Below are 12,469 nucleotides of genomic sequence, written 5' to 3'. Positions count from 1 at the left end.
AAAAAAAAAAAAAAAAAAATTACTTTTTGTTTTACTGTAGCAAAAGAATCATACATGGATTTTAGAAATTGTTGCTATGGCTTATAAACTTAATAGTTAAGGGTGGTTTTTTAACTTTTATTGATTGTCATTTAATAACATGTCACTGGTAACATCCAAATTAATATTTATACATTCCTAAACTTTCCATATATGGAAAAGATTTTTGTCAAGCCAGGAAAAAAAGGCCATTGCTACCCTTATCATTTATACATAAAGTAATAAAAAGTAAGTCCATTATGGTTTGAATATAGTTTGTCCCCTCCAAGACTCATGTTAGAGTTTAACTGCCATTTTGAGGTGTTCAGAGCAGGGAAACTTAATTCTTCTGTTACTTCTTTTAAACCATAGGCTTAGAGGTGGGCCCTTTAGGAAGGGACGGGGATAGAGAAGATCATCAGAAGGATAAATACTACTTTTAAATATGAAGTTGCAGCATCAGTGAAATCAGTTTCAATTTCTCCTGGTAGGACTTTTGGCTACAAATTTTTAAAATATAAAAATGCATGGTGGTGCACACCTATAATCCCAGCACTCAGGAGGCTGAGGCAGGAGGATCACTGTGAGTTTAGGGCCAGCCTGGGCTACAAAGTGAGCTCAAGGACAGCCTGAATTGCATAATGAGACCCTGTCTCAAAAAGACCAAAAACAAAACAAAACAAAAACAACAACAACAACAAAAGAACAGTGACTTACTTCTCACCTGGGTCTCTGCCCAGAAGTGCAGGTTATAGAAAACTCCTCAAAATATTCTAAAAGTACTTCACAAAACTGGTAAAACTCTACCTACCCCAACCCAACCCACTGACAAGTGCTCACCATCCACATTCAAGAATTATCCAAAAACTGCAAACATAAAAAAAAAAAACCCTGCAAACATGACTGATGTAAGTGGATTTCACCTTGTACAAACTGATATGACTTTAAAAATTATATATCCCAATATCACCAAACTCATCTGCCTACCTTCAAAAAGGCCTTGTTTCAGATTTCACTTACTGTATTTCTCCTACCCCTGAATTGTAACCGCTTTCACATCAACAGGACTCACCTTGACCCTTGACGCATCCAAGTTCAGTCTTGGCCCCCTGAACTGAGTCCAGGGACTTAAAAAAAACTTTAAAACTTATTGTAACCTTTTATGTTTTGTAGAAACTAAAACCTGGCACAGTGTGAAGACAAAGTATGATTGCTAATCCTCTGAAAGAAAGAAAACCAGCCAGGGGGCAACCACTGGGGAGCATCCATATCAGGCAAGCACCCTGGCAGTTGACAGTTGCCACGCTGTTCTTTCTAAACCTTCTGGGCTCTTTACTGAGTCACAGTTGTAACATGAGGATTCACTACCAAACGTCAAGTAACACTGAGCCTGTCCCAGCGCGGTCCTGATATCAACGAAAGGGAAACGTCCTTTTCAATGAACATTTACGGATACAATGAGTATATCCCAGCACTGCGTATGAGAAATGTTAAATGTTTATAACACATTTTCCACATTTAGGAGATGGAGACACAGAATTATACAAAGAGACGTCTTCAGTGGGGATTTGTGGGAGTGAGAAGACCTATCATGGGGAAATCACCTGCTTTTACTGATCCCAGTGACTCCATATCATAAAAGCAGATTTAAAATAGCTATAAGAACAGCAAGTCCAGACTGCAACTGTCTAATGGACAGAAAAAAAAAATCCCAATTATAGTGAAAGACTCAAGACTTACCTCAGATTTTGTAGTTTACATTCTGGGTGTTTCAAGGCTTCACATAATAATTTTACTCCATGATCTTCTATGTTACTTCCTTTCAGGTCAAGATGCATCAGATTCTGCTTGTGAGTCAAGAAGCTAAAGGTACTGTCATAACCCTCAGGGAAAACCACAAACTTCAACCTTAAGAAAAATATAGTGAGGGATTAAAAATCATCTTTTGCCCTGGGTACAGCAACCCTCTTCTTTTACATCTAAATCTGAGATATTCTATGAGTATTCTCTCACTTTCATCTTTTATCAGACTTATATCCCAGGTAAAGTAATAAATCTTAATTTCAGGTTATTGTATAGAAAAATAACCTGATTATAATTGATTTCCACTTATATATTCTGACACCCTTAACTTTCTTTTTCTTTTTTTTTTCTCTTTTGAGACAGGGCCTCACTATGCAGGTTCAGGTTGGCCTTGAGCTCACTTTTATAGCCCAGGCTCATCTCGAACTTGCAATGATCCTCCTGCCTCAGCCTCCTCAGTGCTGGGATTACAGGCATGCGCCACCACACCTGGCCTCCTTTAACTTTTCTTAAAGGGAAAAAAATGATATCAGGAAAGGCAGAAAGGAACTTCTGAACTCAGTTTCAGGAATAACTGCCCAAATTATCAGGGCCATTCCAAATACCGTAATCATATTAATTCATAATAGTCATATATTCTTTAAATAATCCAAGATAAGAAGACAGTTAATGTTTAATATTTTATATGCATCATTAGCAGAAAACCATTGCTGCAAGATATGTTCTCTCTTTTTATGAACAAATGTTAGGTTTACAGAAGCCACCCAAAGCAAAATATGAAGTTAAATTTTCCAGTATTTCTTTCCATTTACATCTCTTAAACTCTATCAGCATTAGATACATGATTCTGCTATCGTTCCTCTGCTGGCTCCAAATGCAGTCTATTCACACTGCAGCTATTCAAAACCTCTCTTTACAATACCACCTTTCCTCCCTTCTGCCCACTACTATCCCTCTTCCTCCATCCCCACTACACCCAGTGAAGCACTCACAAGAACATAAAGCTTTTATGTCCATCACTAACCATCCTCATCCTGTAAAAGTACCAAAGATAAATAGAAACCAAAAGCCCTGTCTCACTTGTTAGGAAAAACGGACCCAACTAAGGCCAGATGACTGAGAATGGTCAGCAACATTTCAGTCCCAGAAACAGACCCTAAGAGGAGGCCATTTAACTCAAAGTAAGGCATGAGTTATTAAGATTGGGCTAAAGATAATCAATGAAAGGACAATGTGGGGGGAGATGTTTAGAGTGAAAATGACTTCTAGGAACCCCTTAATCACAACATATGCAGTTGCCTCACCCTATCTGTCAAGACCAGACCTATTCAAATTGCTTAAATCTAATGTCTGAACTCAAAAATACTGAGATTTTGAGGAATCTTTAATGATGAAACAAAAACCTATCAGCTGTTCAGCATTTAGTACCTATTACTAAGTACCAAACGGACCTGGGGCACGTGACTAAATACAGAGAAAAGTAAAATCAGTTCCATCCCCTAGTAAAACCAACAGGAAGAGCACGAAAGACGTGCAGACAAGGACACACTAAAGAGTGAGACTCTTGCCAGGCATGGTGGCACACCCCTGTAATCCCAGCACTTGGGAGGCTGAGGCAGGAGGATCATTGGAAGTTCAAGGCCAGCCTGGGCTACAAAGTGAGCTCAAGGCCAGCCTGAACTGCATAGTGAGACCCTGTCTCAAACAGACAAAAAAAAAAAAAAAAAAAAGTGAGACTCTTGAATCAAATTGAGATAAAATTTGAAAAGACTGACAACAGCAAATAGAAGCAAGACGAGCACCTGGAACCTTCACATATTGCTACTGGGACTATAGAATGATGCAGCCACCTTGAACTGTTTATATCTTAAATAAAACACATCTATGAACTAGTAATTCTGTCCCAAGGTATTAGGCCAAAATATGAGCATATCTGTCACAAAAAGATAATCTTTTCACCAAGATGGAGCCGAAAGTGAAGGATATTTCTGCCCCTCCCAAAGCTGATGCTAAGGTAAAAGCCTTAAAGTCCAAGAAGGCAGCACCGAAAGGAGTCCATAACCATACAAAGAAAACCACACAAGGCACACCTTCCGGCAGTCCAAGGCATTGTAAATCAAACAGGATGTATAGAAGCTCTGTAACATTGATGTGATCTCCCAGATCAGGCCTGACAGAAGACAGAAATATACTCGACTGGCTCCCTCCTGATTGTGATGCTTTGGATGTTGTAAACAAAATCGTGGTACTCTAAACTGAGTTCACCTGGCTAACTTAAGTATACATTGTTTTCACCATAAGAAAAAGACTAAGGAATATTCAAAGCAACCTTATTCATAATACCTAAAAATTAGAAAATCTTCAGGCATTTATTAGTGAGAACAAATAAGTTATAGTATATTCATACTATGAGTGAATAAACTATTAAAAATCCAAGATAAACTTTTAAAAATATTTTGAGCAAAGATACATAAAAATATATAGAGTGTACTAATCAACCTAAGTGATTTCTAAGAAACTGTTCTCTGGTGACAGATTAGAAAATGATTACCTCTGGGATTGGGTGGCATGACAGGACTGAACAGAAAGGAATACAATGAAATTCTGAGGTAAAAATATTTTTTATCTTGTTTAACATAAACATAAGTGTTACATAAGTATTATTAAATACAAATTTACTACCTATACATTTTGGTGAATGTTATTTCCCAGAAGAAAAAAAAATTAAGAAAAATAAATAAGTTCCAGAACATGTCTGAAAGTGCTTTGTTGACCTGCCTAGAATATCTTAGGTTTATACTCTTATTCTTCTAGAAAATTCCCTATCCTCAAAAAACCCATGGCAACAACTACTCTAGAATCTTTTCCAGAATGTGTTTGCTGTGCTTCATATTCTCAGACATTTCTACCATTCATGTTCTTAGAATATGCATGTTCTTAGAATATTTCACATGATGGATTTTAAATACAGTAATGCATCACTTAATGATGACGATACGATTTGAGCAATGTATCATAGGTGATATGTCACTGACTGTACTTACATGAACTACTACGGCTATCAGGTCACTCTATGTGATATAACCTTATGGGATAACTCATCTGTCTTTGACCAGAATGTTATGTATTATACCGACTATATAGGTTAACTGTTGGTTTCCCCTGACCAGTAGGAGTGGAAGGTGGAAAAAAGTAGTCAGAATGAATACTATTCAATTTTTTCATGTGAGACTTACAGGAGTCTTTGCAGTTTACAGTTTGGATGCTTTAGTTCTTGATAAAAAGTCTTCAAGGTTAATATATCAAGGTTGCTGTGGCACAAGTCCAGTTCTGTCAAGTGTTCATTTGTATGAAGCACAGAGAAGAGATTTTGCCAGCACTGAGTAATGCGATCACCATCCACTTGCCTATGTAATCAGAAAACGAAACAAAAAGAACATTTTATAAGCCCCAGCAACTCTCAAAAGGGGGTACTGGGGTAAAAGTAAATCGTCTTTGGAAATGGCAAGAACATTTGGTGCAGCTTTGCCATGGGCATAGTCCACCAGGACATTTCCTCTGGGTATTCCAGAGGCTTTATTTGCCCAGTATGTCTCCCATCTCCTATCTGTTTCCTCTCAGACACATGTTGTTATTTTGGCACCAGTGCAAAAAATAGGATTAACTAGCACTAACTTCCCAACATAGGTGAAGGGATTTGACAATCTAGTGGTTGGACTACCTTCCTAACATATTAGGCATAAAAGATATCCTAATAGCCTGGGTTCAGTCATACCATCTCTGCATAGAACTATGAAGTCAGAGTTAAGAAAACTGACTGGAGGAAATTACAATTCCTCAAGGAAGGTAGAGTCTGGGATGCTCTGAACTATACGTTTCTGCTCCCACAGTTCAGAAAGCAAGGAGATGTCTATTTTTATGTGAGAAATGCTTCTGCAACTATATGTAATGGCAATGGGACAGCTTGGGCAAAGTTGAGAAAAAGCAAGGATTTATAATCAGATGATGGTCACAGTCAAGTTATACAAGCCTTTACATTAGTTTTTTCCAAAAGTAAAAGATAAAGGGATGGCATCTACCTCTGCGGACTAGCAGTAGGCCCAGTCAAGGGACTTAGACAACTATGGTATGTCAGGTACGTGATAAAAACTCAGTCAGTGTTAACTACTACTTGATGTGTGCTTGAATCAAGAATTACATATTTATTTTCTAAGTAAATCTCTCCAAATCTCAATTTTGGAATCTTAGAAATAAATTGACATTTATGTACCAGATATACAATTCTATTGCCATCAGAATTAAATTAGATAAATGTATTAAGTATCAGGTTCATTAATTGTATCATATAATAAGTCCCAGATTTTAGTTAAATCTGGAATCGAATTCCACTGAAGGATTTTGAAGTTTCCCCTAGAATTAGATGGGGTAGACTCAGAAAAGCCAACTTGAAGAGGGTAAGGTAAAAACAATAAAGTAGACATAAAACTCCTTCTTTCAAAAATATTCATCACCTACTCTTTGCTACTAACCTGATAGTCCTTAGATATTAAATGGCTGAGACTGTTCATAAACTACAAAGCAATGTCCACCTTCATCTGCACAATGGAGAGGTGAGCTAGGTCCGTGGGTTGAAAGGAGACATAGGACGGAGAGATGACCCACGTACACCAGCTTCAGTGAGAAATTTCTGGCCCCTTATTCTTACATTTGTAAGTTTTGAATTGCTGTTCATACCCTAATGAATGCAAAATTTAAACTTACCCTAATGTATGCAAGTTTGCACTGCTGTACACTATATCCTTTAAGGATTGAAGGTTAATTCCCTTGAGTTGTTGGGAATGCTGACATCTGAGAACTCAGCCCAGTCTCTTTCTTTAAATTGCCCTCAGGCCAGGAACGCTATCACAGGCAGGATTTTCCTGTTCCTCACCAGCCATGACGGGTCAATGAAGATCTTAAATACCTGGCCTCCCTGCTACAAGGTAGAACAACTCTCATCCCATCCTGGAACTCCAGCTAAGTAACTCCTCCCTCTGACAAAACCATCTTTCTTCATGTCTCACAGGGCATTCCCAGAGAAATGACAAAATACACTTACTTGGTTTCAGCTGCAGAGCTTGAGTTTATCATAATTATATCCAGCTTAAGGGTCTGCAAACATCGGCAGTGCTTAAGGCAGAATGAAGACACAAGCAAATGGATTTCCTTACAAATATTAATGAAAACCTTTGAGAAATTTCCCATGGCCTGGGCTACAAATGCTTCATCCTGTGTCTCATACAGATAGTGAAACAAGTCCAGAAATACTAGCTGTGATGGAGAAATGTCACTGTTTCCGAGTACTTTTATCCACTGAAGTACCTCCCATTTTATCTTCAGAGACATTTTGCACTTCAAAGTTTCCTCCAGTTGTTTTACTAGCTCTTCATTCAAAAGGCCAAACAAAAAATATTTTAGTTGTGTCAAATGGGGGTCCCGATCACTTTTACTGTCAAGTAACAGGTTCAAATCTCCAAAAGACTGGGAGGAATCTTCTCTGTCTTCCCAATCGCTTTTCAGCACATAAAACATAGCTGCAAAAAATTCCTGAATATGTAGATGGGCGAACAGATAGCAGTTGTCATAGTCTGCGTCCTTTTGAAGAATATTCATGTCTAGAAAAACTGAGGTATCGCAAGTGGTTAACCCATGCTTCCTGAGATCATTCCTGTAGAGCACATGTGTCATAGTCCACACTCCTTTGGCAGCTAAGTAGCACATGCTTCTCAACTGGGCTTCGTTGGGTAGACTAGGAAGGTATCCATCTCCTGGTGAGAATACGCTAGAGATATAGCAGGTCAACACAGCTGTGGTTGTTTGGCACAGCCTTGTGATGTCATCATTTCTCTCCATTTGCTGCTTCAGACAAGTACAGACAAGCTGGCACACCAGGGGAACATGGCACATGTCAAAAAGCCTCTCATTGTTTCTTATTGCATTGAACACATTCACGGCCCAGGACTCCTCTTCAAAAAACTTATAAATATGCTCTTTTCTTTCATCCTGGGACATTCCTTTTAGGTCTACATAACACTGACTCTTTAACAAATTCTGACTGAACAAACGCTTTAGTCTGTTAGAAGCTGTGAGTCTTACTGTCACCAATAAGGATGATTCAGGGAGCATCACTTTCCTCAGCAAACTACTTATGAGGAAGGACACAGGGTGTACTTGCGTCCAGTCACCACACAGTGCAAATTCAGGTTCCTCAAAAGCGAAGTTTAGTTCATCAAAACCATCAATAATAAAAAGGATGCGACTTGGCTGGGACAGGATCTTTTCAATGGGGATTTCAGTGCTAGGCCAGTCCTTTGATATCAATTGAGCAAAGCTTTTCTCCTTCACCTGACTAATTTCTCTCCCACTGAGATAAAAAACATAAGTAAACTTGTGCCGATAAAGTTTCCCCTCAGCCCAGAGTAACATTGCCTTTCTCATCAAGGTTGTCTTCCCAACTCCAGCAGCTCCCCGAAGTACCACTGTGTGGAGCTGCTCACCACCTCTGACATTCACATCGAACAAACGTTCCAGAAGTTTCTGCTGTTGTTGAGAAGCTCCATGATGGAAATCTAAAGGTTTTCCAAGCAAATAATTCTTATCCAGAATGTGAAATTTTTCTTTTATTCGAAGCTTATATTCTGTTCTAGCACCTAAGCCGATTGGAAAAAAAAATGCACACACACAAGATCAAAACAAATTCCATTAACTGCAATATTAACACTGGACCTGGAATGAGGAACAAAAAATATAGGCTGAAATTAAATCTGGGTTGGATTTTAAATGAATGTCAACCAAGTGAAAATATTTCTGTTCATTTAAAACTTGTACAAGAAGCTGTTAAAAAAATTAAAAATGTGATAGAAAATTTGAATTACGCTAGAAATAGTTTTACACTTTTCCTCAAAAAAGATGACATGCATAGAGAACAGACTCATCATTCATATAAGTAGTATAGGCAGCAAGGATGGTAACAAAGGAGGGCTCCAAGACAAACTTCAACGTACAAATCAAAATAATCCACTTTAAGTAAAAATAGAAATAAATTAATGAAAATTAACAAATTAGTAATTAATGAAGCAAAAAGCTTTAATTTTTAAAAATTCCCACTGGGCATGGTGGCACATGCCTGTAATCCCAGCACTTGAGAGGCTGAGGCAGGAGGATAGTTGCAAGTTCGAGACCAGCCGGGGCTACAAAATGAGTTCAAGGCCAGCCTGAACTGCACAGTGAGACCCTGTCTCAAAACGACAAAAGGGGCTGGGGATTTAGCTCAGTGGCAAAGCGCCTGCCTGGCAAGCGCAAGGCCGTGAGTTCGGTTCCTGGTACCGGAGAAAAACAACAACAAAAAAAAAACGACAAAAAAAAAAAAAAAAAATTCCCAAATATCTAAGTAGGATGAAAATAGTTTTAACTTTCCCTAGTTAAATCTGATTTTTCTCCTAAATTTTCATTTAAAAGACACTCTTTCCCAAACAGCAATGCTTCCTTCCATATATTCTCAAAACCCAGTGTATTTTTCATTCGAAGTAAATATCACAAGCTTTTGTTACTTTGTTTTAAGGAAATGATAGACTGGGTAGAGGCTACATCAATAGTTCGTCACATGCCCAGAATCTAACATTTCCTTGCACACAAGTTTCAAACATTTATTGAATTAAAAAGTGAAGGGGTGCAATAGCATAACTGAATGCTATGCAACTTTTGAATAAAGTACAACTAAATGCAAAACTGCAAGTATGCAAAAAGTCAGAGCTGAATAAGAAATCAAATCTCAAAAATATATATATGATATAATCCTATCCTGGAAAAACAGAGATTTATAACCACAAATCTATATACAGGCTGTGCGCTAAAATGTTAATACTGGTGCATATTTCTAAATAGCAATAAAGCCGGGCATGGTGGTGCACGCCTATAATCCCAGTACTCGGGAGGCTGAAGGACTGTTGTGAGTTTGAGAACAGCCTAGGCTACCAAGTGAGTTCAAGACCAGCCTGAAGTGAATAGTGAGATCCTGTCTCTAAAAAAAAATAAATAAATAAATAGCAAATAAATAAATAAATAAGTAGCAAAACTGGGGAAGGAAGTGAAGAGGATAAGAAATGCACCTTATGTACTTCTGTAACATTTGAGCTTCTTTAATACATTAACAACAGGACTGTAATTCATATGTCTTGCTGCTGGCTGGCTTGAACCACATGTGGTACCTGCATGACTGTTCAACTGGGCACCTTTGTATTAATTTTGCTGGTAAAAGACTGATGAAAGTGACTAGACTGGCTTGTACCACTGCTGCATATACCACTGATAGTTCAAACTAGTGGGAATGTGTTAAAATATTTATGTTTTGCTTATGTTAAATTGAAAAACAAATATGTGGACACATAGCCAATTTATTTTTAAAACAAAAAACATGATTAGCCAGGTAAAAAATTGAATCTTATTATGAAGCTATAATTCAGTACGGTGTTGGTATACACTGAGAAGCATCAGTATATCATTGCTATTCTTATTTTCTATTGTGTACTTACCTAGTTTCCAAAGGTTCTATACTAATTTATCACAAATTGTCAAAAATATGGAGATAGTTACCTGTATGTATATATCTGCACATATTAGGGGAATAACCATTAGGTTTTAAATCAAAATAACAACAGCTTTTAGTTTTTTTCATATACCACAAAAAAAAACATCCTCATTGTAGATCAAAAACTAAGGTCACAGTAGGGTGTGATAGTTGTGGTCATGTAGTACAATAAGCAACTTGCATTTATTAATGCTTGCAATGAGAGTGGTTCTCAATGATTTCTTTAATGAAGTAATGTGGCCCTTTAGAAAGCAGTTTTTCCTGGGTTAAGAATAAAGGTTTATCACTTATTCTTGATTTTCTACAGTAATTCATATAAACTAGAACTTAGCTATAGGATTCAAAACAAAACAGGGAGACAGAATTGGAGTTGAACAAGGACTGAGAATACCAGATTCTAGAAATTATACTTTATGTACACTAGTCACCATGCCTGGAACTCAATTATAGCACCATCTCTAAAGGAAGGGAATAGATATAAGAAGTCATACGGTCCCTGCCAACTCAGAGTTTTAGTCCATAAAACAGTCTTGTTTATCAGACTGTTAACTTTTGACTTGGAATTTCCAAATACTGCTCTCTTGCCCTAAATCAATATGGACCTGACTCAGACTTTGCCAGAGAGCTATTTTATTGACTCTTTCTAAATGATACTCCGGGAATAGGCACAGGCAATATATCAGAAGTTAGCAAGTGTTGGAACAATGATCCTCCGAGAGTTAAACCTCCAGTCATGTTTCAGAAGATCAAACGCTGGGGTAGGGGAGCCAATCTACTCACTCAGCATCGCCTCTGGTATCTCCCCAGCCTCAGCCACCTCTGGTCCCATCTTCTCTGTCCCTGCAACAGGTTAGAACAGAAAATGAGATTTGCAGAGAGCAATAAACTTTGGTGATTGCCAGTACAGGAACCAGCATTCTCCTCAGGGGTCCAGTTCTGTGACCACCAAAGTCTCAAGCTCCATCAGCTTAGCATCAGATAAGAGGTGATGTGGTACAAATAACACTAGAGTAGGAAACCTCTTGCCATCCCCAGCCTGCATAATAGGTCTCAGTTTCCTTGCCTGTACGGACCTCAGGGAGACAGAGTAAGCCTCAAAGGAGATAATGGATACACACTTGGAGTTCTAAAGTCTCGCCTATGAGTAAGGAGTTTTAAATGTCTAATATTTCACATCTGGGATGACTAAAAATACAGGGCTTGTTTTTTGTTGTTCAGTAGTTTTTAGCCCTATACTCATTTCAGAATATCAAATATGATTTAGTCATAGGGTAACTTATGACTTTGTAGTTTAGGCAAAGGCACACTAGACAGGATAATTTCTATTACTCACTTCCTTTAATTATTTCGATAAGTATAAATGACCCCCCCATTAAGGAGCCATGCTGAATAACAGTACTGAAGACTCTTTTACCTAAGTTCCTCCAGTGACCCCATCAGCTTGCCATGTGTAATATCCCCATGGCACCTGTATCCCTCAGAGCCATTTAATCCCTAAATCTCTTATAGAATCATTCCAATGAGCTCTAGGAAATACTTCCTCTCCCTCCTCCCACATCTGTCCTAGCATCACTCACAGTTGGTCTCTGCTTTTGCTCTCTCATACAAATCCTTCAGGTTCAGCTTGGCAAAGAGTCTGAGAGTTATAGTCCAGGCCTGTTTTCCTGGATAGTATTTGTTTATCAAGTTAGCAAGTTGCTTTCGGTTGGCCATCTTTACTGCAGTCCAGGGCATCACGCAGCGCCCAGGTGCCATGGTCTCCTTTAGAAGTAACTTGAATTTATTTAATTCTTCATTGTTTAGCTCCTCCAAATACCATAGCAGCCCAAAATCAGAAAAGGAGGAAAATGATGATGAATCTGCCATCTTGTCCATGGATTACGATGCAAGCACTAATGGGGAAAAATAATTTAAAAAAATGAAATAAATAGGACCTATGAAAAAGTACAATTAGGAAACAAAATCTCTACAGAAATATAGACTCAGCCAGGTGTGGTGGTGCAGGTCTGTAATCCCAGCACT

General features: G+C 38.2%; 1 protein-coding gene across 1 annotated transcript in view; it reads right to left on the bottom strand.

Annotated features, from left to right (window-relative positions):
* The window catches only part of Nlrp14 (NLR family, pyrin domain containing 14), a 29,029-nt gene that overhangs the window by 13,348 nt on the left and 3,212 nt on the right, over window positions 1-12,469 (bottom strand). The window contains exons 2-6 of the mRNA XM_013511752.1: window positions 12,025-12,339; window positions 11,228-11,287; window positions 6,920-8,510; window positions 5,058-5,228; window positions 1,759-1,926 (exon numbers count right to left, since the gene is read on the bottom strand). Coding sequence (XP_013367206.1) covers window positions 1,759-1,926; window positions 5,058-5,228; window positions 6,920-8,510; window positions 11,228-11,287; window positions 12,025-12,322 — 2,288 coding nt within the window. The 5' untranslated portion in view covers window positions 12,323-12,339. The remainder of the gene's footprint in view (window positions 1-1,758; window positions 1,927-5,057; window positions 5,229-6,919; window positions 8,511-11,227; window positions 11,288-12,024; window positions 12,340-12,469) is intronic.

The sequence above is a fragment of the Chinchilla lanigera genome, unplaced genomic scaffold (assembly GCF_000276665.1).
Source record: "Chinchilla lanigera isolate Chin_1 unplaced genomic scaffold, ChiLan1.0 scaffold00013, whole genome shotgun sequence".
NCBI lineage: Eukaryota > Metazoa > Chordata > Mammalia > Rodentia > Chinchillidae > Chinchilla > Chinchilla lanigera.
The sequence above is the reverse complement of the archived record's forward strand: the minus strand, read 5'-3'. Positions and strand labels throughout refer to the sequence as shown.